At 40.2% G+C, this 25,734-nt stretch overlaps 1 protein-coding gene and 1 pseudogene across 1 annotated transcript; both read left to right on the plus strand.

Annotated features, from left to right (window-relative positions):
• IPMK (inositol polyphosphate multikinase) lies at positions 1-25,225 on the plus strand. Its single transcript, XM_048505033.1, has 6 exons — positions 1-1,449; positions 8,559-8,644; positions 12,968-13,064; positions 14,688-14,860; positions 17,919-18,000; positions 19,147-25,225. Exons 1-6 carry the CDS (start codon positions 1,242-1,244, stop codon positions 19,767-19,769), a joined length of 1,269 nt encoding a protein of 422 aa, XP_048360990.1. The 5' UTR covers positions 1-1,241; the 3' UTR covers positions 19,770-25,225.
• On the plus strand, positions 4,813-6,098 carry LOC125437470 (annotated as a pseudogene).
• Positions 25,226-25,734: the final 509 nt, after the last annotated feature.

Below are 25,734 nucleotides of genomic sequence, written 5' to 3' on the forward strand. Positions count from 1 at the left end.
GGATTGGGGCTCCCTGTATTCTGCCTCAAAACAAGCTGAACAGATTTCTGTTTCAAGATTTAGTTCAGGGTCATAATGGTGCAATTCACCATTCCAAGCAGGAGGGGGAAGGTGCAATACACTGTCCTAACAACACAAGAGAATTGCACACTATGGCTTACGTAACTGTCTTAAAGTGACAGTTGAATTTAGTAATCTGACTTGAATTTGCTCCTTAGTCTTAAATATTGCTTAATACATATTCATCAATACTGGCACAGTATCCTCAACATTGAATTACAAGATCAAGTTCTGGCTGACAAGATTCCAGGCATTCCGGTCTCAAGAAAGGACCCTTCAAATTGGCCCGAGATTCTGTGTGAACAGTGCAATAAGAAAGGTAATGGGCATATAGTCTGCAATTGTATACTAAACATCCAAACTATCTAACATTGTATAATATTAAACATCCAAACTATATAACATAACTCCCAGCTGCATTGCAAATCTTCCTTGGAGATCGTAAGCATGTCTGAGGTCTCTCATGACCTATACGTAAAGATTTATTTTTTACTGGAAGCATTTGAGTTATGGAAGAAGACATTGAAATTGTAAATGCATGTATTCTTGTTTATGTATTGAGCTGATGATGCAAATGAAAATTTTAAGTTCATAGCATCGTGCTTGTATTGACGACTATGTATTGAGACCTATTTGAGACTAGGGGGCAAGTTTGAATCATGACTGAATTCAATTGTCGCTTTAAGACTGTTATGTAAGCCATTGTGTGCAATTCTCTGCTGTTGGCATCATAATAGTGCAAACCATGTCTCTGAACGTGAGCAAAGCGCCCTTCTCTGGTCGCACTTCATCCCATACACATCTAGAACAAGGGCAGCGCTGTCACAAGTCCTGCCTCCCAACCAGCCGAGCCCCTCTTGAGTAACGAAAGCAGCCTCGTTCGGCTCACGTTCTAGATGGCTGCATGAGAAACTCCCGGGCAAGTCTTAGACCGAAGGCTTCAGTTGCCGCTAAGGCGCAAGCGCGCTTCGACGTGCGCATGCTCAGTGGAGCCGAGATGCTGCCCGTGCCCGGGGCTGCTTAGTCAGTCGAGCCGAGCGGCCGAGGAGGCAGGGCGGTTGCTGCGCCGCTCTCTTGAGGCAGCGCCGCTGACGTAGGGGGGCGCGCGCGATGGAGCCGTGGGCCTTGGCGGGGCGGCGAGCGGGCGGCCGTGGCAGCGGCGGCCCTTGAAGGCGGCGAGGATGTGGCAGCCCCAGGAAATGGCCACCGAGCCCCCTCGCCGCACGAAGAGCGCCGAGGCCGAGCGGTTTCCCCGGGCCGTCCAGTTGGACGAGCCGCCCAGCCCGCCTGCCTCGGCGGAGGAGGATGGAGGGAAGGTCCCGTTCTTCAATGGCTGCGTGCCCCTCTCCCATCAGGTGGCTGGGCACATGTACGGCAAGGATAAGGGCGGTAAGTCGGCCAGTAGTGGAGGAGTGAGGGCCAAGGAACCCGATGGCAAAAGTTGGTTTCTCTGGGGACGGGAGAGGGTAGGTAGGTGGTGTTTCTCACCAGGGGGCTAGGAGGGAGCTGGAGCCACTTAAGCCCCCCCCCCCTCTCCTCCCCGGTGCAAGTTTATCTGGAAATTTGCTTTGGAGGATTTCATTGCAAGCGTCACCCGGAGATGTCCATCAGATTCTTCTTGCTTGAGTCTGCTTGCAAAAGAATCCCTGTCTTCTGCTATCAAAATCTCTTTTCTCGCCTTTTGTAGTGTTCTCACCGATCCCAGCCGCATGTCCCGCTAAGGCTTAGACTAGAGGCTTTAGAGGAAGAAAAGCCCAGCATGTAAAGAAGTTTTTGTGTGGCAGGTGTTACTGATCTGACCCCCGTTTTGGCTTCTTTAATGCTCTTAATTCCAGCACTTCACTGGTTTGAGTTGCTAAGGTTTAGGGGTCTTCTTAAGGTCGGTGGCGTCTTAAGCGTAGTTAATGGTGGAAAGCACCATCAAGTTGCAGCTAAGGGAAGAGGTGAACAGAGGTGGTTTGCCATTGCCTGCCTCTGTGCAGCGACTCTGGACTTCCTTGATGGTCATCATCCATCTAAGTGCTAACCAGATTATGAGATCTGATAAGATTGACCCATCCAGGTCAGGGTAAGAACATGTGCTGAGTAGCAACCAACTCATGGTGACTCCATCTGCGGAGCCTTCCAGGCAAGAGATAATCAGAGGTGGTTTGGTATTGCCTTTCCCTAAGTAGCATCCCAAGTATTCTTTGGTTGTCTTTCATCCAAGTGACTGATCCTGCTTATCTTCCAGGCTCTCAGAAACGTGGGCTAAGTTGGGCTATTCAGGTTGCTTAAGTGCAGTTACACATTTACAAATCTTTTGAAATTAATGGCCTTAGAAGATGTAACTCTGCTTAAAGTGGAACTGTAATGAAGTGCAAAGTGCAAAGACTATGATATGTGACCTGTGTTGTTCGTTTATCGCAGAGGTATGTTGCGGTTCATCCAGCAGCCTGTGTGGGTTATTTTCTCAACACTCTGAGTGGAGTGATTTTGTGACCATATGTTTTTCTCGTAGTGGTATATACTGACCTTTGTTAGCTGCCTAGTAATTCCATTAGGCACTCTAGGCTGGTGTGATTTGCTTATGGCCATCCAGAGGTTTATGTGGCAGAATCAGGAATTGTACAGAGGTCTCTCGTCCACTTCCTCAGGTATTGCCCCAAAGTTGATTGCTGTTCTGTCAGTGCCTTGATACCAAATTTAATGAGACGTTGTATCTAAGTAGTTCTCTTTAAACTAGAACACTGGTATCTGAGAATGTCTGAAGTTCAAAACGTTTATTTTTAAGTCTAAAAACTATGTAGAACTTGCATGTAAGTGCTATTCCTTTGTTCTGTTTGCCTGATGTGATATTCTACTGTTTGTACTTAGCAGTAATTGTCTGGTTCTTTTAATATATTAATAAAGGTGTGCTAGAATCTGCACAACAGTTTCCTTTCCAGTGTCTTATGACTTTGTCATTTATTGCATCACCTTTTCTTTCTCTTTCTGCCTTTTTAATGATGTGATCTGTCTTACTCTAGTTTGAAGCTTTAGAAGTTGTATAAGGTTCCAGCTTTTCTTGTTGATTAGCCACATAGTATCTCTTAATCTGATATGGGCAGAGTTAATATTCATGAAGAGGAGGCAATTCTCTTCCTGTCTGTCCCAACTGAAATGTCTAGAGGATAGTAAAATTTATTGTGGTGAGCATACCAGTGGAGCCCAAAGCTCAATGTTTACCAATCTCTTATTATAGGATGACACAGAGGAGCAGCAGGAAGAATAAACAGACATGTGTACCTTCTGTTTTGCATAAACAGGGTGATCTGTATTTGTCAGGGAGAGTTTTCATCCCTGTGGAAAAAAGGTGTAATCCTTGTAATCAAAATTGTCTCTTGCAAAATGGATGGGAAGGAGAAAACAAGGGAAAGTGTGATAATAAATATCAAATAAGATCTAGACATTTTACTGTTAAACTGACTTCCTTATTGTGCAGTCCTGGGGCGGGGAGAGCAACCTGAAACCGCTTAGAAGGTGGCATGACCCCAGTGGTGACATAAAGGCCACTTGTGCTAATGCTGGGGAGCCCCGCAGCAGTGTGTTCCCTGGGCACCAATGCAGCCATAGTGCCAGTGCTTCTCCGGCATAAGAGCCTGTGCTAGTGCCAAAGAGGGCGAATCAGGGGCCGACTTTAGTTGGCTTCCTGAGCCCTTTTGGCCTGGGAAAGTCCTTGTTTGCCAGCATGAACTTAGACTGGCAAAAATCAGTGTTGCAACCCATTGAGCCCCATATGCCACTTTTATGGGGAAGGGGGAGCATCAGTGTCGACTTCTTGCCTGCAGCGCAGTCAGCATGTTAGGAGGCTGTGGTGTGGCAGTGCTGCCCCCAACCAAGGCACAGCAAACACCCCCCTTCTCGTGCTACCCAGGATTGCTCTGTTAGTCTCCTATGGATGGGGTTTCAGTTTTCTGGGTTAGGCAAATGGATAACTTGGTTTCTTGAAGTATATCTCAAATTACCAGTCAAGCACTGTTAAAAAAGATTTGTTGAAAATGTTGTAAATAATGAACAGGTTGCATGTACATGTAAAATATCCTGTTTAAAGGAGCAGGTTTTGATTCATTAATTCTTGATCTGCTTATTTTAATTGAGCCTTTGAACATTCTTGTTCTATGCGGAACAAGTAGTTAGACTAGGTTTTTCTTTCACATGTCCCACCTTTTGCTCCAGGGAGCTCAGATCAGTATGACAGCGTTACAACCCTGTGAGGCAGGTAAAATTGTGACTTGTTTAGCGCTATACAATTAGTTATATATCTGAGTAGGAATCTGCCATTGGGCTTTTCTGGTGACTAAGGCCAGAACTCTCACACCAATCTACTTTTTGTACTTTTATATGCCTCTTCAGATATGTTAAATTCCCAGGTGGTCTTTTTCTATAACATTGCATAGCCCATTGGCCATGATACTCAAAAAAGTGTTTGTTCAAATGGAATGACACTGAAAAGTGGTTTATGAAAAAAATTAATACAAGTCTCAGCATTTGTTATGACAATAGCACCATATTTCAGAGTAATTAAAACAAAACAATGTTTTACTGCTTCCTGAGAATGGCCTACCTCAATTTTGAGTGTGAGGCTCACGTTCCCCTTGCCCTCCCTCAGTTATTTCTCTGAAACAACAACACTCAGCGAGGCTTCCTCCGCTAATCTTAAAAGGTGAAGTAGCTCACATAAAGAGAGATGCCGCAGCGCGCCTCCTTCGGACCGTTTCACTGAACGCACATAGTCAACAAGATGGCGGCCGCCATGGTAGGCCCACATGTTGAAGAAGAAGCGGCCGCCACAGAAAGTGACTGTGGCTCTGAACAAAGCTCAGGCCTTCTGGATGACAGCTTTTCTTCTGGGGCTGATGAGTTGGAAGGTGAAGAGGAGGATGAGCCTGCAATCCTGGAAGACAAAGATAACATTGCAACTGAATCTAAAGATGCAGCAAACGCCGGCTGGGCTGATGCCATGGCTAAAGCGCTTCACAAAACAGTTCCCAAGAAAAAACACACCATCTCGGTTAAAAACAAAGAACGAGAGCGAAAGAGAGAAAAACAGAAAATGTTGGAAAAGAAGAGGCAGCTTGATAAAAAGCGGGAATGGGAAGAGATGTGCAGAGTGAAGCCAGATGTTATCAGAAACAGAGAAGCAGAGAGAGACCTTCAGAGAATTGCCAAGAGGGGAGTAGTCCAGTTATTTAATGCTGTCCGGAAGCACCAAAAAAACGTTGAAGAGAAGGCAAAAGACTGGGAGTTCCGACAGAAAACAGGCCAAATTGATATCATCTGTTTCAAAGAGAGACTTTATTAATGGTACTGAGAGGGATGGAAGGAACAGAAATGGAGCAAAATACGGTTAGGAAGTCTGTGAAGAGCAAACAGGCTGTCTCTAAATCTGAAGAGGAGCCAGCATGGCGTATATTGAAGGACGACTTCATGATGGGAGCCTTGATGAAAGATTGGGACAAGGAGAGTGATGGGGAAGACAACATTGGTCAAGATGGGGAAGTCAAACAGGAGAGGAAGTAACTCAGACTAGTGAAATTGAAAACCTGTATATTTTTGTTAAATAGAGTTTTTATTCATCCAGGAAGCTTTATCCTACAAAAGCAAAGTTGAAGGAAATCTGCTTAATAAAGGATTAACAAAAAAAGAGAGAGAGAGAGAGATGCCACGTGCAGCATGCTGGACCTATAGATAAAATATTCCTTCAATCTGCTGTATAACAGAAGTCATAACATTTTAATTAACTTTTATTCCATATTTGTATCATCTGCAGTCATGGAAATAACATGGGTCCCCATTTGTAATTTAGACTGAGATTCTCAATGGGAAGGGCTAGAAGCAGGTGATATTTTTATTTTATTTAAAATATGTTTATGCTGCTTTTTCACTTACATCAGGTCCCCCAAGGTGTTGAACAGTCAACCCTTAAAACAGTTTTTAAAATACATACATATGTGTAGTAAAAAAAGGTCAACAGGTCAACAAAATACGAGCATATAATATGGAAGGAGGGTCTCTGAAAGAACACCATGCAAAACAAAGAAGTCTTCACATGGTGGAAAAATAGAAGAGTTGGTTTTTACATCTCATGTTTCTCTACCTTTATGGAGTCTCAAGGCAACTTACAATCACCTTCTCTTCCCCTCCCCACAAGCAGACACCTTGTGAAGTAGGTCGGGCTGAGAGAGTTTTTAGATAACTGTGACTAGCCCAAGGTTACCCAGCAGTCTTCAGGTAGAGGAGCAAGGAAACAAATCCAGTTCATAGCTCATGTGAAAGAGTGAGGAATCCATCCCAGTTTTCCAGGTTAGAGTCCATTGCTCTTAACCACAGCACCGTGCTGGACAGTAATTGAAGAGTGAAATCTGTCTCCCTTGGAAGGGAATTCTGTCATTTTGGTGTCATGATAGCCTGTTCTTGGGTTTTTGCTTTTCCAGTCTCAGATTACTGGGGCACCCAAAGCAGGGGCTCTGAAGATGATCAAGTGGTCAGGTAGGTCCATAGGATAGAAGTTGGTCCTTCATGTATCCTGGCTCCAAGCTGTGTTGGAATGTAAAGGTCAATACCAGTGCCTTGAAGTAGGCCCAGAAGCAAATTGGGAACCAGTGCAGGTGGAACAAAACTGGAATTACAGTTTCTACAGTCCACTTCAGCATTCTTGCTGCATCATTCTGTACAAATTGTGTCCATGGGACGTTCTTGGTTGTAGTTTCATCCCACCATATGTATTGGGGATTGTTTGTACAGCAACAACATGAAAAAGAAATCTTGTTCATATTATTTCCAGATTGCACCTGAGGACTAAAGGCTTCATTGTGCTTTTCCCATCTATAAAGTTCAAAGGCTGATTTTTATGATTGTCCTATCTATTACGTGGTTATGAAAAGTAATAAAACATTATTAGCTATTTTTTAATAAATGAAGTGTACATTGCATGTGGTTTCCTTTTAAAGAAGGAAATGGTATCTTTTTCGGTCATACTGAGTAGCATGTGATGTAGCACATGAAAGCAGACTTAAAAGCTAAGATACTAATGAATGCTTCAAATATTGCAATTTCCTATGTAGATGTACAGTTCAATCCGGTGCAGAATCAATCCTGTGGAAGCCAGGGCTTGACAAATCCTGGTCACCATGGCGTATAAACATTTCTTTATGGTGTCTAGCATTTTTTTCTTTTTTGTAGCTCATAATACCCTGTTTCCCCAAATATAAGACATCCCCTGAAAATAAGACGTAGTAGAGGTTTTGCTGAAGTGCGAAATATAAGGCATCCCCCGAAAGTAAGACATAGCAAAGTTTCTGTTTGGAAGCATGCCCGATGAACAGAACACAGAAAAATAAGACATTCCCTGAAAATAAGACATAGCGCATCTTTGGGAGCAAAAATTAATATAAGACACTGTCTTATTTTCGGGGAAACACGGTAGGTTAAGTATTTGTGGGCAGTGAGACTAGGAACAATATATGTTGACTGATAACTTTTATGGATTTATTTGCTGGGCCTATTTAGACTCTTCCATTTGATCTTCAATGCACCAGCCTTCTTATTTAACTGGAGACAAAAGCAAAGCAAAACAACCAGCCTAACCAGGGCATTTATGACATTTGCATTTGCTCAAAGGCTGTTTCTAAATAAAGCTAATTACAAAAATAAAATTGTTGCCATCCTTTGTCACCTGTTCTAAATTATGAGTTTTTTTCAAGTAAGTGTTGCCTTCAGATTTTTAGATCAGAGATTTTTTTTGGTGGTTCAAGCATAGCAAAGAAGTACTCTGCAGAGACCAGATACAAAGTTTACCTTTAATCTAGCAGCAAATTCTGCAAGGTTATTTAAGAATATAGTTCACTGGGTCAAAACAAACCCCTTTGTACTTAGATTAATTTTTTGCAAGGTGATTAAATAAGTGGTAATTTGCAAATTATCTGACCCACAAATTGTTTTGCTTTTATCTGGGAATTTTGGCTCTTGGATCACTTTAATTATGCATTGTACAGTTAACTTCAGGGAAGCTGAAACTATCCAGAACAAAAGACAATGTTTGGAAATGAAAATAGGAGGGAGATCAGCTGTAAAATCATGAAGTTCTTGTTCAATAGAAAAGGCACGTTTGGCGTTCAGGATGCATGCCAGACTCCAAGTGGCCCTTTGGAAAACATGCTGTGTTCGTTTGTGTGTTGTTGAGGCATCTCTTAGTATTCTCTTTGACTCTTCTTGGAAAACAGCCTGTGTATGGTAGTGTAGAAACAGGATTTCTCTGTTGGCTGAAAACTGAGATGCCTTCTTGATTGATCTTGTACAATGTCGCTTTTTGTTTTTGGGATAACTAATATGTTTGCCAATTCTTGTTTATAAGGAAAACCCCACCCCCTCAAATGTTTACTACTGAACAGTTGAAATTATAGTTAGCCTGCAGACCACAAAAAAATTATCTCCAGAGTTCAGTTTGTTCATCCTTCGCTTTTTTCCTGACCCCCCAGGAATACTGCAACATCCTGATGGCACAGTCTTGAAACAATTGCAGCCACCTCCTCGAGGGCCCAGAGAACTAGAATTCTACAACAAGGTAAGTCACTGATTCCAAGTCCTCTAACTGAAGAATTTATGCTTTGATGTCAACCGGAACCAAACTTGAATGTCTCACAAAAAACCTCTGAATCTGAATACTCTTGGGGACCCAGACTGCAAAGTCTGAAGATGGTGATTGTGGTCACTCTTGAAAAAGGTGAGTAACGTTAAAAGATGGCAATTAACTATACCAGGCCTAAGATTTTAAGGTCTTTTGTAGAAGAGTTTCCCTGGTAGTGCAAATGTCAAATACTTTAGATGACCATCACAGGTGGTATAGTGGTGTAACCAGCCGACTGCAGATTCTGGCTGGCTTTGTCTGTACTGTACAACATAAGGAAATGGAAACAGAGAATAATTCTTGTTTATATGAGCATGCTGAAAAGGAAAGAGAAACTGTTTCCCCCTCCGTGCCCTTCCTCACTCTGCATGACTACTTCTTTGTGTGGGTCCTGCAGCCTTTGCAATAGTCATTCCTGGGGGCTGGATGGTGCTGCAGGAATGAGAAGAAGATGGGAAAACTGCATGCCATCCTTGGAGTGGTCAGCAGTTGCCCTCCAAATTGTGCAGCCAGTTAGTGCTGTAGAAAGTAGGTGGACTGAGCCTGGTTGTTTATTGCAGTGCCAGTAAGGAATGTGTCTCTGGGGGCATTTTCCTCATTACTAGGGGAAAGCGGCTCTAGAAAAATCTGAAATTATGGAACATAGCTTATATATTAAATAATGCAGTTTTCAAGCCATAGTTAATCTTGTTTTCTGAATCAGGGTTCACCTTGTCCATACATCAGCTGCCCTTTTAATGTTGGTGCAATTTGTGTTGTTGCTCCTTGCAGTGTTTTTCCACTGAATGAGCCTTGTACTATGATACCACTGGCAACTGAAATACCTTACTGGCGATCCAGGGTTGGGGTACTCGTATGTAATATTGTGCGGCATTCGTTTTAATTATTAATACATACTAGAGTATCCTTGCTATCTTGTAAACCAGATCACCTAGAGAAGTCTGTGACTTGTCGTGATTAACCAGGTATCATGGCACAGGCAGCCTAGAAGTTGTTCGCAGGCTGAGTATAAAATAAAAGCTAATACTCTTCTGAAGAGAAAATGGAGGGAGGGAGAATACAAATGCTTTTGGTGGCAGTTGGATGGTGAGCATTATGTACTTTCCAACAAGAGTTGCCTAGAGTGAACATGGAGTGAAATGTAAATAGTTCATTAGAACGAGTACTCTGAGCAACTTTGGCTGAAACATTCAGTTGCAAATGATTCCATGCCTTATTAAAGCCAAAAGGAGTACACAGCCTACTCCATTTAGGAGCGGTCTTGTGCAGTGAAGCGTATTTGCTTCATGTGGATCAGATTCTTTGACTTTGAAAGAAAAGAAAAAATTGACAATCCAGAAATGGCTGGAATATATTTGGGAACAAGTGACACTGGATATTTTCGATATAATACCAAAAAATGAACTGTGGCAAGAGAAGCAGAGCAAAATTTTGAAGATATGAACAATATACGTGGACTGGATGAAAGAAGCTGGAGTCAATGAAGAAATATGGGAGAAGAGGCAACAAAGAATGAATTTACTGCAGTTTGGTTAAAACTGTAAAGAAGATATTATGGGGGCAAAATGGGAAAAATGTATTGTTTGAAAATGTAAGATGAAGTATACAAATATATAATGGAAAATTCAAGCTACACAATTATATATATATACACACACACACGCACATATATACACATACATACACATAAAAGATTCTTTGACTTTTTGAATGTGAGGAATTGGATTTTATATCTATAACTAGGTGACTATGATGTGTCTATAGAATAGTATGAAAAATTTAATAAGAGCAGAATTTTATAGTGCAATGACAACGCAGAAACTCTATTTCTAAAAGTGACCATCAGGCTTCGTTTGAATTAAAGGATTTTTAAAATGGATGCACGATGGTGCCAAGGCTGCCTCACCTTGTTCTGAGCAAATTATTCCCTTGTCTCCCACCCAAGACCCTGGAACAAGATACTCCTTTGGTAACTTAACTGAAATTACCCTGCTCAGGACTAGTCAACTTACAGCAACAACACCATAAATCTAAATAAACTTTATGATGAGGAAACTAGACAAAAAAAGGTCAAAAGCGATGTGAGGTTTCCATGTGAGGTTTCAAAGCTAACTTTCCAGATTTAGTGAAGGTTTTTTACATCATATATGATGAGTACTTCGAAGCATAGGCAGATACAATTCAATTTCATGCAGCATAATCAAAAGTAGATACAATGGCAGAATAACACAGCAAAGCCAAATGCATAGGTATCGAAGGAAAAGGAAGTTGGAGGGGAAAGAGAAACAAGGGACACCTTTGAGAATAGTGTACATTCATAGGCCACTGATCTGCTGACCTCCTACAAGCAAGCAAGACACTGCCCAGAGAGAGGTTTCTGGATGATGAATGAAATTTCCACCTCCCGACCTTTTCCGCTGTAACCAGTGAATTCATTGTTAGGGCTGTTGAATGCTGGTGGCCTTGAGTTCATAAGGTGGAATGCTGGTGGCCTTGAGTTCATAACGGCCAGTATGGGGAGGGTTGCTCTCACCAAATAGCTGACATCTGGTATTCACTTAGGTGAGAACAGGAGAAAAAATCTTGGAAATGGAATTTTGGTCAAAGAAAGCTCATTGTCTTGACAGGTATTATATACCTAAATAACATTTATCCCAGTCAGAGTTCCCTAAAACAGGATCTCTGTCTTGGGTGTCCTGTGTTTCTTCTTCTATTTATTTTGTTTCTTCTATTCATTTTGTCTTTGCAAATCTATTAGTTCTTTTCTTTGTGGTGGAAAAAAGATTTTACTGATTTTTCTGTTTCAGTACTTTAAGATAGACATTTAATATTGTTCTAGTTAATTTCAACTTGAGCAAGTGATAGAAAACTATGAAATCAGTTTCCTTCCATCAATGCATACAAAGTCTGCTTGAGTGATTATTTGGAATGTACAGTAGGATTTTAACGTTTTGTGAGATTCAGCCACTTCTTGGTCCATATGGGAGGGGTTGTATTCTGGTTGTATTCTGTCATTTGACTTCTCCCACTATGGAACACAAAATAGATCAGACTGGCAGTAATTTGTACGTTCTGTAACTTACGTTTCTGTTCTTGTTTGAAATAAACTGTTATTTGGTCTTTAAAAAGGACATGTTTTTTGTTTCTACAGAAGTTGCCCATTAAGAGTCAAACGTTTGTCTTCTCTAAAAATGTAGCAATCTAAGTCACAGAGGTGATGGGATTTGGTTCCACTGGCCTTGGGGTGACTGAATCACTGAAGAGATTTTCTTGTTTTGTTCTTGATCAGTTATATATTTTGTAGTATGATAGTGAATGAAAAAAGCAGAACTGTAACATTTAATAATATATTTATGTTAATATTTTAGGAGCAGGCGTTCATCTTAACTTATAACAAATGCAGTCAGTGAGAAGTTAAAAATTCCTAGCTTTTAACAGCTGCATAGTTGTCAGTTCCTGACTGGAGTTTGTAGATATACTCCAGTAGTGGCTGCTCTTATTGATGGTTGTTAAAGCTGTTCTTGTTCAATAGTTGATGGAGCTGACTTAAGAATTTTCCCATCAAATACTTACCATGGGGTGGCTTTATCATTCCAACAAAATAATTTTCTAAAAGTTATTATTTTAGTAATTTTAGAAAATTCACATCACTCAGATGTTTCACTTGGGCTTGGTTCTAGACTAACATTTTGTGGGAGCAACTATTTCTGCCCTTGGAGTGCAGTTTTTTGTTTTGTGTTGCCATGGAATAGGTTGGCAAGAAAATCATACTCTGGGTGGCAGCCCATGTACTCTCAAAAATGTTGATCTCGATCCAATCCTTGATAGAGTTTTATCTCTGGTGAAGGCGAAAGAGAGATCACCATTGCCCCTCTGCCCCCCCCCATCCAGTTTGGCTAAACCAGTGTTATCTGAGACCGAAGTTATTCATCACAGATTCCGTAATGACTGTGTGTCCCCCCAGCAACTTCTGCATAACCTTTGTTTAGCTCTAAAAATGTGTTTATTGCTGTGTTAAATTGTCAGAGTTCCTTTTTTCACTGTAGGTTGGGGTGGTTGAACCTGTATTGTTTATAAGGTTTAATGTCAATTTTTATATACATTCATAGCCTTCATTTTGGAGGGAAACTGAACAGATATTTCTTTCTTTGTAAGGTTTTAAACTGAAAGGAGTCTCTCAAAGCTAAGGTTGGCTTGCTACGAAAAGTATGTGAGTACTTTTCACACAGATTTTTAATCTGTATATTTGTTTTATTTCAGGTGTATGCTGCCGACTGTGAAGATCCTGTGTTTCTAGAATTGCGAAAATATTTGCCAAAATATTATGGGACCTGGTCACCACCTACTGCTCCTGATGGTATGGTTGCCTAAGTGACTCTGTTCTAGGCTGTAATTAGATAAAAGTAATTATGGAGACATCTTTCATAGCGTCAAAAACTGAGAATCTCTGTACTGTTTAATAAAATCCTGCCATGTAAGATATCATGAAACTCTATACTGATATGCTCTTTTGAATAGGAGGTATGGGCAATTTTCTGCAAAGGTAAATATGGGCAATTTTCTGCAAACGCAGTTGATTTTTGAATAAGATTAATTTAACATCTCTAGATCTAGGGCAGTGCTAGTATGTCAAAACACCTTATCTGTATTCAGTTGCCCACAACAATAATGCAGATGCCATTATGGGATCTATATCTATAAATGCGAAATACCACTCACTGACTCACTGACTGACTCGTGCACAGAACTCAAAAACTACCGAACCTACAATGTTGAAATTTGGCACACTGGTTCATTATGTGGTTTAGGTGCTCACTAAGAAAGGATTTTTCAAAATATTCAGTTTTACTCGAGTTATTACACATTTACTGCTTTAACTGCTCATTTCTGGCCATCTGCGCAAACATTCTAAGGGCAAACCAGCCCCTCAGTCCACAGACATGCTGCACGAACATTCTAAGGGTGACAGTCAAACACCAGCTTCAACAAACAGGCTGCAAAAAAGCATGCTGAATGTCACCCCGAAGTTAACAGACAGGCTGTGAAAAAGTACTCCTCCACCCACCCTCATGTTAACAACACCGCTACAGCCAAATACAATCAAAACAGATTACAAACTACACTATCATCTTGGACTGCGAAACATTTGTTGGGTTTTGCATATGGACATCAGATTGATTACTGTGCAGACAAATTTACTGCTCTCGGCCTCCGATCACCCTGTGCTTGGTGTTGTGCTCTGAAGTGGCGGGATGAGTCCCCAGGAATGTGCTGTAGTGGCAGTCCAGTCCAGCTCCCTGCCCTTCAACCCTACCCTGAACCTCTTCACAGCCTTCTCACTCATCAGCATCCAATGGCAGAACACTTCCTTTCTGCATCCCGAAAATACAACGGCTGCTTCCACATGACGTCTTTTGGAGCCCGCCAGGTGAAAGAGAGCAATAACACATTGCATTAGAAAAAGACAACTACAGGAAGCTGCTGCAAAATATGTGAAAACAAACCCATCAGTCCACAGACAGGCTGTGAGAAAATATGCTGCATGTCATCCCAAAGTTCACAAACAGGCTGTAAAGAAGTATGTTGAATGTCACCCCAAAATTCACAGAGAGCCTGTGATGAAATATGCGTAGCGAAGCACGGGTGCCCTTCTAGTATTCATATAAGTAGTAATGCAGCAGTACATATAAAATAAGCCTAAGCAGTGCAGTATTTGAATAAACCTTAAAAACTGGTTTAGTTTTGAATGTGGGTGGATATGTGTGGGGACAGACAATGAAAATAATAGAAAGGAAGCTTAATAAATAACTGTTTGGGTGGGATGGAGTGTGGTGTGAGGTGTGAATCTAAAATAACAGGTAGATGCAAGATTCTACTGTGCTGCTTTGTGTAAAACTGGTTCAGTTTCTTGTGGCATCTAATGGGTTGTTTGATTTAGTTAATGCAAGTGTTATAAATCTTTATTCTGGATTGTTAACAGATTTGTACCTGAAACTGGAAGATGTGACCCATAGGTTTAAAAAGCCATGTATAATGGATGTAAAAATAGGCCAGAAAAGCTATGATCCATTTGCCTCAGCTGAGAAGATTAAACAGCAGGTCAGCAAGTACCCACTAATGGAAGAGATTGGATTCTTGGTGCTCGGCATGAGGGTAAGAAGTAATTCTTCATTGGACTTGATAGGCTTATGCACTTAACCAGAAATGGACAATTAAGGTCCTGTTCAGAAAATATTTTTCTTCTGGGATTGTACAAAGATAGAAATGGAGAGTGGAGTCTTGCTTCCCTCATTTTGGGGACAAGTATGTTACCAAATAGGAAAGACAGCCCCTTGCTGCCTTTCTTGGAGTGTTTGCATGTGTAAAAAAAATGGCCCACTCTCTATGTTTCCCTGGTAACAGTTTTAGAGGAAAACAGGGGAGGTCTTTTGAATTGAATTAGAGGAGATTTTAACAGGATGTGTTTGTTTGTTCATTCTCTCTCTGTGCCTCTCAATATTTAATAGTAATGCTATAAATATGTATGTGTCCTGTCTTTTAAATATGTCCTTCTCTTCCATCCCCTATTTTACTGCATTGCTTTCCTCTTTTATCACACTGTTTTCTTGGTCGTCTTTCTCAGGTTCTTTCTGTCTTCACTCAATAACTTTGCTGCGAGATTAACTTTTTTTGGCCAACACTGTTCATCACATGTTGTATGATAAATACAATATTTTACAATATATTTTGATTGTAATTCTGTTGGCAAACATAGGTTTGTGTTAGATTTGTTTCATATTCTAATCGGTTATGAAATTTGTGTTTTCAGTCTGTGTTTTTTTTATTTAACTGAAACTACCTTCATGTATTCTCAAGATACAGAATTCCCTGTAACATATGCATAGAATAGTGCTGAAACACTGTTTGATTACAGTAAGTATCAGCTCTGTATATGCAAGGACTTTTATTCAGATTTTCTAAAAAGAGTGTTCTGTGCATTGAGCCAGAGCAGAGGTCCACCTGGCTATCAGCAACTCTTGTAAGAACTTAACCAGCACTTCCTTATTGGTCCTGGAAGCAAATCAAGTATCCAGTGTGGATTGTTCAGAGTTGGTTCAAATTATTCCCTGTATGTTATACTGTACCAGCAAGCAACCTCTCCAGCATTTTGTAGTAACTGAAACTTCTGAACTATCCAAGGGCAGTCCCAGGTACAGTACTTGTGATCATAGCATGAATAACTGGTCAGATAATGTTTCTCGAGCCTCAGGCTTCATTAGTTGGACCAGTATACTTGGACCAGTATAGCTGACCAACAACACTTTATTCCACAAAGGATACATGCACTTTATAGTGTTGGCTCTAAAGGGTGTCCTGAATGAGTGAACCTGATTCTTCTGGAGGACTGCAGACCCGTCCAGTACTGGCTGATTTCTCTTTCCCAGATCAGCCATATTGTTGAGCAATATCATGTGACCAACAGCACCTCCGTCTTGTCTGGACTGAGCTTCAGTTTACTGGTTGTTTTCATGCATGCTACCACTTTCAGGCACTCATGTAAGGCTACCCATGGATGTGCTTTGTCAGAAGCTACCTCAAGTGCCAATGTATCAAGCAGGCACCCCTAATACTGACACTCAGAGACCTCAGTGTGGTGAAAAATAGCTGTTCCTTTGGGTGCTGTGTGGTTTCCGGGCTGTATGGCTGTGTTCTAGCAGCATTCTCTCCTGACGTTTCGCCTGCATCTGTGGCTGGCATCTTCAGAGGATCAGAGGAGCCACAGATGCAGGCGAAACGTCAGGAGAGAATGCTGCTAGAACACGGCCATACAGCCCGGAAACCACACAGCACCCAAGTGATTCCGGCCGTGAAAGCCTTCGACAATACAATAGCTGTTCCGCCTTAAATCTAATGCATCTTCTATCTTGTGTGTGCTTGCCAAGTTCATACTATTTTTATACTGTAAAACTCCTTCATAACATCCCTTTAGTGAAATGTTAATTGACTTTCCCGGTTCATTAATCATGTGAATAATTTTGCCTTTGAATTTATAAACTGGGTTCTGACACTGAAGCATATTCAAAGCCTAGACAATTAGCCTTCAGGCAGCAGATTTTTACCTCTCCCCCAATTACTAACTGCTAATGTAAATGACAATTTTTCTGTTATTATTACATAATAACAAATAAATATAACTTAATTAACTATATTAAGTGGCATAATGGTTAAAAGCAGGTGCATTCTAATCTGGAGGAACTGGGTTTGATTCCTCGCTCTGCTGCTTGAGCTGTGGAGGCTTATCTGGGGAATTCAGATTAGCCTGTGCACTCCCACACACGCCAGCCGTGTGACCTTGGGCTAGTCACAGTTCTTCTGAGCTCTCTCAGCCCCACCTACCTCACAGGGTGTTTGTTGTGAGGGGGGAAAAGCAAGGAGATTGTAAGCCCCCTTGAATCTCCTACAGGAGAGAAAGGGGGGATATAAATCCAAACTCCTCCTCCTCCTCTTCTCCTCCTCCTCCTCCTCCTATATTATTGATCTACAGTACCTTGGTCTTATCTGGTAATGCTGATGTTCCCTCTGCAAGCCCCCTTTCTGCCTCTAGATGCTTTTTCAAGACATTCACAGCATCACCTGACTCAGTTGAAAAGGAGAAATCATACTGGGTGCCGTCTTCTTTTGAGGACACTTCAAGTCTTTGGGCAACATTCCCCAGGGCAATGCAGGGCAAAAGATGCAGTCTTGCTGAACCCTGTATCATGTGCCAACAAACTGAGTAGAAGCCTCTTCCATCTCTGCCAACTTGCCCAGAAGGATATCATGACTGATAACACTGGAAATTGTTTAGATGTCTAGGAGTATCAATGCTGTCACATTCCTCCATCTTTTTATTGGAGAATGTCTGGTACAAAACTCAACTAGAAGCTAGATTGAAATGGGTATAAATAAATCAGTCATGCAAAAGTCTAGAATTCATCGTGGAACTTGGTGAGGCAATTACAATATTTTATATTGTTTCAAAAGACTTTCTTTTTGAGCCAAGCTTAAGCTTCTATGCAGGACCAGTGTATGAATTGTTTCGGAGTTAATTGTGTGGGTGACTCATGCTGAAGAAAACTTGTCCTATGTATACAGAATGTTACTTTGGAACTGATCCTCGGGGCAAGGAGAAACTCTTGAGAAATGAGCCGGAGAGCCACTTCATTTCTTTTTTTCTGTTTTTTAAAAAAAGGTTTATCACATTCACTCTGACAGCTATGAGACGCAAAACCAGCACTATGGAAGAAGCTTAACAAAAGAGACAATAAAAGATGGTAATGTTTGTGTTATCTTTTAATCCAGTGTGTTAAATGAATGGGGAATTTCTGATCTTTATTACAAGAGAACTATAGATCGGGCTTATGACCTATATGTGGCATCCTTGGTAGTTAGACTTAAAGACAATAGAATAGAATAAAGCTAAGCAATTTCTAGAGTAGGGGATCCCATTGTGATGACCATGGGTGCCACGCTTCCCATAGAAACCTTTCTTGGTGCCAAGTGTTTTTAGAATATGGGTAAGGCCTTTCCCCAGCAGGGCTTCTGTTTGGCCACTGCAGGTCTGATTGGCCATGTAGATTAAAATGGCATTGTTTCAGAGGAAGCCACTTTGAAGTGTTGGTTTTATTTTCTCACCCTTTCCTAATTAAAAAAAAATTCCCTTTTCTCTTGCCCTTGAGCTTCCTCTGTGTGGTTGGCTCTGCCTCCTGTGACAGTCATCTTGTACCCACCAATGTACGTTAGAATTCTGGTGGTGCTTACAGGCTCTAAAAGCTTGGGGATTTCTGCTTTAGAGGGCAATATCACTGGAGGCCATAGGGAGAGAGAGATATAGGGGATGACTGAAGAGGAAGAGATGTGAAATGTATACATTGAATAAATGTGTCCTTGCTCTAGCGTGAAGCTTAAAGTACTGGGTATCTATAATGTATATTTTGAGTATTCTGCTTCGTATTCATTCTCTGCAACTTTTACAGTAACCCTGTAAGTTTTATTATCCCTGTATAAGAATGAGGGGCTTAGCTAATGGCACATAGTGAGTTCATATCAGAGTTGAAATTTTAACTAGGGACATATTAGGTCCCCTTTTGCTACTCTAGATCAGACTTTCCTCTGAAATGAAGTGTTAGACTTGCAAACTGTCTATCAAAATAGGGGATTGGGCGGTATAGAAGTTTAAACAATAAATAAATAAATAAATGAATGAATGAATGAATGAATGAATGAATGAATGAATGAATGAATGAATGAATGAATGAATGAATGAATGAATGAATGAATGAATGATTTGGGCCCATATTCCATTATGATAATAGCTCAAAATCACTTATCATTTTTGCTTTTTCAAGCATATTTTTGTATCTGAGACTTTGAACTTTCCATGTCATCAGGTTCTAATTTCAGTGATGTCTTCCTTGCAGGCGTGGCTCGGTTTTTCCACAATGGATACTACCTGAGAAAAGATGCTGTTGTTGCCAGTATTCAGAAGATTAAAGAAATCTTGCAGTGGTTTGAGAGCCAGAAGCATCTTAACTTTTATGCAAGTTCCTTACTGTTCGTCTATGATGGCTCATCTCAGATGACAGCAGCGTGGCTAAATGACAGCACTTTGGTTGAGAAGAGAAGAGCATCCAAGGGTCACGGCCCAAGTGGCAATACGTTGGAGTACTACAACAACAACGTTCGTGTCATCAGTTCTCCAGAAAATGGCAAGCTCGAGTCCTCCGTAAGCAGAGGCTTCTCTAAAATGTATGCACTTCACAAAAGGCACCAGAGTCAAATTTCACTCAAAGTCGAGACTGTGGAACAGGACAACATATGGAAGAGCAGTGCATGCTTTTCACAAGAACATCTGAATGGAAATGTGATACCTCAGTTGGAAAAAGTCTTCTGCCACAGGCCCACTGTGGTGCCAGATGGCTCAGAGGTGGAAGTGCGGATGATAGATTTTGCGCACGTGTTCCCTAGCAACACAGGAGATGAGGGCTACATTCACGGGCTGAAGAACTTAATTACTGTCCTTCAGAATATTTTAGATACCTGAATTCTTTGCTATGATTTCTACTGGGGGCCAATTACAAAGAAAAGCAACAACATTTCTGCACTTGTGATCCTGTTCTATGTTGGTTTGTATTGTTCCCTGTTTTTCTTGTCTTTGTACTTTTGGTAGAATGATCCAATATTTTATAATCTTACTCAGGAAAATCATTTGTAGTTTAGTAAAACAAGGGAAGAGCTAATGAGGTTTAAGTGGTAGCTGTAAAAAAAAAATTAACCAAGGCAGCTTAGATTTAAATTGGAAGAGAATTTATATCCGATAAAATGATTCAGCTTGTTCATACCCTTAAATGTTTTAGCTTAATCAAATTCTGTCTGTGCAGCCAGAACACTGAGCCATATCTTTAAACAACGGGTTACTAGAAGAATCCTCTAGAATTGTCCTAGGGTATATGCCGCATCTTCAAAACTGGAATGATTCTATGTAAGGGATAAATATATATTTTTTAATCTGTATTCTTACAGGACCAGCATTTTTAGTGAGATACGATCATACTGCTGCATTCTTAAATCTGGCTGGGGGCTCTCATCCTTTCCTAGCTCATCTAATAACTAAACTCTTATGCAGGTGCTGTCAAAACAACGCTTTTAAAAAATGGTGTAATAGGACTTGCTGGCCATTTAAAGACCATGAGAAATATAATGGATTGTATGTTAAATTGTCTGTTTTTTCAGAGACCCTGTTTTGTTTGTACTCGCAAAGTCTTGTTCATGTAGTCAACTACTTGGCTACAAGAATGGAGGGGGACATCTGGAGCAACTCATCAGATTATGGCTGGGTTTAGTTCATTATCGTAAGCAAGTCGCTATATAGTGAATAAGTGGAAATATTTTGCATTAATATGACATTTCTTGGTGGGTATCTTAACATGAACAGACTGCGTTGACACACATTTGAGCAGCAACCCTCCCTCCCCCCACAGACTGCAGTGTCTTCCAAAATCAAGCATTTGATTGGTGGATCATTGGGAACAGGATGGGGTTCTTCCGGGTGAATTGGAAAATACCCACTCCTTCTGGCAAAAGTGTCTTCCACCAGTGGAAAATGTAGTTAAAATGCAACTATGATTTTATGAGCATCTAACTCAAGAAAAGTTCAGAAGTCCTATCGCTGGTCTCCAACTGAAGATACTGTTCCTACTTATTTATTATTAATACACTGCCTCTTGCCAAAGAATAACAATGGCCACAATAAATAGCTTCAACATTATCTAATTTTATATGGCCAGAATCTGTCCTGGTTAAACATTGCTCTGTCAGAAAACCTGAGTTAAACCTGCATGTACTTCATGGGAAAAAAGCGGGGGGTGGGTGGGGGGTGGGTGGGTGGGTGGGTGTGTAGACTGGTTATTTGAGATATTTATGCAATGATCTTCAATACCAGTTTCACCATTAGGTAGGGACACATCTGCAGAACTGATGTGCGCAGATTTTTTTGAGGGAAATGGATCTTACCATGGCTTGGCTGTGGGAAAGTCTCTTCTGTAACCACAAAGACTATTTCGTTGTTGGGTCAAGAAGAGCACCTTGCTTGAGTTCAGATCTGTAACAAGATGTAGAAGTAACCTGTATTCATTTGGCAGATAACTAGGCTAGAACTGTAAGAGAATTACTCAAACAATTCCTTCCCTCTTGCCTTCTTTTGTTCTCTGGGTTACTAAGATTGAAATAGAATGAATCATAGATTTCCAGACAATATCAATCCTTGTAACTTGTCTTTCATCGATAAGGCAAACAGCACTGTCAAGGAGTGTATTAAAGACATATCGCATAAGGTTCACTAAAGTATGGGTTGTATTAAATTGGAAGCAACAAAAATATAGCAAGCAGGTATAGATCAAAACTTTGGAAATAGTATTCCTACAGAAACATTTGATAGAGAGATGCTTTTAACACAGATTTAAAGAGAGCCTTAATGGTTAAAAAAAATAAAAAGCTAAAATGTGAGATTCAGAATGTAGTGATACTAACTTTTGTGAGTAGGTATATTCAGTGTTCAATTAAATAACTTAAGCCATATTGCAAAAAAGTTGTTAATTATTCTTATCAGTTTTCTTATTGGTAGCTTAGTTTAGTTGTCAGCATTCTTACTGGCAGGAACTTTTAACACAGAATATTTTTGTATACAAAAACTATGTCTGGTGGAAGTAGGTGGTATTTCTTGTGTTGTACCAGTGGAAATCCTGCAGTCTGTAGGGTATTAACCTCTGCCGTGTTTCATTAGTATTTTGTGGTGGTTTGCTATTCTCCTTATGATACTTAACTACAACATTGCAACTACAACATTGTCAGATGGTCTCACAGAAAATAATCCCAGCTAATTTTCAGTTTCTTCACCTGAATTGGTTAAAACATTTATTGAATTTGAAAGACAAAATGCTTTAAATAGGAAGTTGGGCAAAGTCAAAATTTTAGGGTAATAGATCACTTTTGGCTTATGATAGGAAACAGTACATTCTGACTTTTTCACACATTGGTGTCTAAAGTAATGTTTTGAAACTAATCTTTTTGTGATTTTAACTAGTGAGCAAAAAGTACAATAAATACTCTGAATGGGATAGTATAATAGTATAATGGGATAGTATACTAGTATAGTACATAATGTGTGAATGCGGTCTCTATATTTCAGTCCACTTGCTCTTTGTGCAGGGTACACTGGGGTATCTGGCACCTATGAAGTTTTCTTGTTCACATATGGAGTGGTCAGCTCTTGTCTGTTTAGGCAAAATGGAATTGTCCATGTTAAGGTGAGCTTTGGATGAGAGCTTGGTGTATGCATCACAGCACCCAGTGAGTTTGGAATTAAAGCCCTGGCATAGATTGAGGAATACTTCAGTATACGTTACTCTCAAAGTGTTGTCAGAGGATTGCGGATCTAATTTGAAAGGGAAATGTGAACTAATGACTGAGGTAAGCATCGTGAAGGTGTTGAAAGTAAGTGGAATTGAATTGGGCAAGGCAGCTCTTGTCTCCCCAAGGGCAGGCTCTTAAAGTATTGCTTTTATTGTGTTTGTGGAAGTGTTTCTTTTAAAGTGTGTTATATGGAAAATTGTGTACAGTCCTACCTGATAAGAATTTAAATTGTATAATTTTTTATAACAATACATTTTCATTCTTGGTATTTTTGGATATTGGTGGTTCCTGTTGCATAGATTCAAATTAAATTTAAGATAATGGTATTATGAAATGTTTAACTATTTTAACTAACTAGTTTTTCAAAAACAATGAAACTGTGTATAATGGTGTTTCACATGGAGGCTGTATTTTCAAACAGATTATTTTTGCTGTACAGTAAAATTGTATTTTTGCCTATACCATACGTACTATTCTGTATGAGATGCTTAAATTATAGGAAGGAGCTTTTTCAGATTAACAGTTTGGTGGACTGCAAGCTTGATGCAAGAAACTTTGCATCTTAACCTAGAAGCCAGTTTCGTGGAGTCAGCTGGACTTGTGCTCTAGTAAATACGTATGCTAGAGTCTTTGACCACAAAGCTCAAAAGAGGTTACATAGGAAATGGATGGTTTGTTACTTAAGATGCAAAGCGTAGTACACATTTTAACTGAAAAATTAATTTCGTAAATACTAATTTTTGGAAGAAAGAGGAAGCTGTAATCACTGTAGGTATTGTTAAGTCTGATCTTTAAAAATTGATTCATATTATATGACCCTTTGGAAAATGACCCTTAGAAGAACTGCAGCTAGTTCATATGAACATCTCTGCCCATTTGTTAGCTATTTTTAATTATTATAGTTTACACTGTTTGCAATAACCATCTCTGCTGAGTGCCTTTTGCTTCAGGCTTGGTACCTTTTCAGTGACCTCGTGCAGCATCCGAGGTGTGTAATTGGAATGCTTTAATAGTTTCACTCCGCTGATGCCGCTCTACTATTAGAGAGCATTATTCTAATTGTTTATAATCTATTATGCTAAAACCAGTTCATAGGGAAACGGCTGTGCTCACACTTGTCAATCTCCCAGCCCCAACCCTGTTACCAACCAAGAAACCCACAAAAGTTGGCTGACCAGCTTCTGTAGCGGCAGCCTCAAGAGCAATGCATGTAAAATAATGGGGTCCAGAGCCTTGGTTCATCCAGTTCCTTCTGAAGCAGGCCTCCTACAAAATTATCTCTTGACTAGGAATATGCAGGCTGCATTTTTTTTTAAAAAAACCCTGCGAAGTTTCATATATGATGATGGCTACCGAGACACGTGCTTGCATGCCAAGAACGAAGTGAATTGCCGAATAAAGGGACCCAGAAATTCACACCCCATCTGTGCATCCGCAAACAGGAAAGTTGACTTTAGACTAGTACTCAGATTTATGAAACCAGCTAAATTTGAATCTTTGACGTGAGACTTGTGTGGCATAACTCATGGAGAGCAATTTGATTAGTCAGAAGTTTGAGGTGGGGAGGCCAAAGCAGACAGCAGTAAATCAGTTGTACTCCATACTAAGTACAAGTAGCTCTTGCATATCCTCCATCCAGAAGCCTTACATTCAACGTTGTCTTTTGCTTGTTTTGTACCTTCTGCTCAATGCTGATCAACAGTTGAGTTGAAATGCAGAATGGTGAGCCAATCAGCTGTGAAATATTACTCCACTACATATCAGTGAGCTAAATACTGCACATTTGTAATTATGGGTGATCGTTTTGCTAACTGAAGAGTTAGTGTACGTTTAAAGCTTTCATACTTATGGATATTTGTACGAATCTGGTGTCGACATCAAATCTGAGAAATTTTCCATGTAGGATTAGGAAATGTTCTTTTGTCATGTTTTTCTGAACCATCTCTCCTTTAAATATTTAGTTGTGTTGGAGATTAATCTTTATATGAAATCCAGTCACAGGACGGAGAGTGCAACCAGTGGTCTTGGGAACAAAATGTACATTTTACACACATTGTCTAAATCATTTTCTCAATATGCTTTGAAAAATAACATGTATAAATGTTGGCACTGGATATAAAATATCTAAACTGGCTGAACTGACTTTGAATTAAAATGTCCAAATATGATATTGCACATCTGAACATGAATGAAACCAGAGTGCACATAAGCACTTTAATGCTCTGGGAACTGTGCTGGAAAATAAATGGATGCATGTGAAATTGCACCTAAAGCTGTGTTAACTAGTGGGGTGGGGGAAGGGTGAGTTATACAACTTAAATGTTTTGTACCTGAACGAATGAATGTACTCAGTCTGGTTTTTATTTTCTGTGACTCCAAGGTCTGAATTGTGTTGGCACAATATCCTTTGGTTTTTGTGTGTTTAATTGTGAATGATTGGGGTGGGGTCTTGATGGATTGCAGAGGTATATCAGTTGTTTTATAGTAAAATCTATTATGCTATATACCAATTGTTTTGTAATTTATGTGATATTTAGGTAATTCTAATTGCTGTATATTTGGCTGACTATTAAATTTTCTTTTAAATTATCCTTATTGCATTAGGCCATTCATTTTTAAGTCGCATACTCTGGTTAGGGAAAGAGATCCTCTCACTCTTTTAATTTTGTTGCCAGCTGAGTTCCACATCTCTCAAATGCTTAGTTCCAAGGGGAGGAGAAATATGAGACCACTGAGTTGTTTCAGATTTTTATACAGATGTGTCTGCATACATGGTGTTTTTACACACAAGGATAAGCAAAAGGCAGGTCCCTGCCCCCCAAATTTGCAGTGTTCATTTTGATGGGAAGAAAATTGGAAGGGAGGGTTCGGAATACAGTATCTATGGGGATGCAGACAGAGAGGGAGGTTTTTCTAAATCAACCACATACAAGCGAGGAACATAGCAATGTGCATGTGACAAGGGATAGTGTCTGCAAAAAACTTGAGGGTAAAGCACATAAATCCCAGGTTAAGGACAGAGACAGGGTATATAGGTGTCTCTATGCTAATAGTAGAAGCATTCGACCTAAAATGGGGGAGCTAGAGTACAGAGTTTT

This window comes from Sphaerodactylus townsendi, linkage group LG08 (genome assembly GCF_021028975.2).
Source record: "Sphaerodactylus townsendi isolate TG3544 linkage group LG08, MPM_Stown_v2.3, whole genome shotgun sequence".
Taxonomy (NCBI): domain Eukaryota; kingdom Metazoa; phylum Chordata; class Lepidosauria; order Squamata; family Sphaerodactylidae; genus Sphaerodactylus; species Sphaerodactylus townsendi.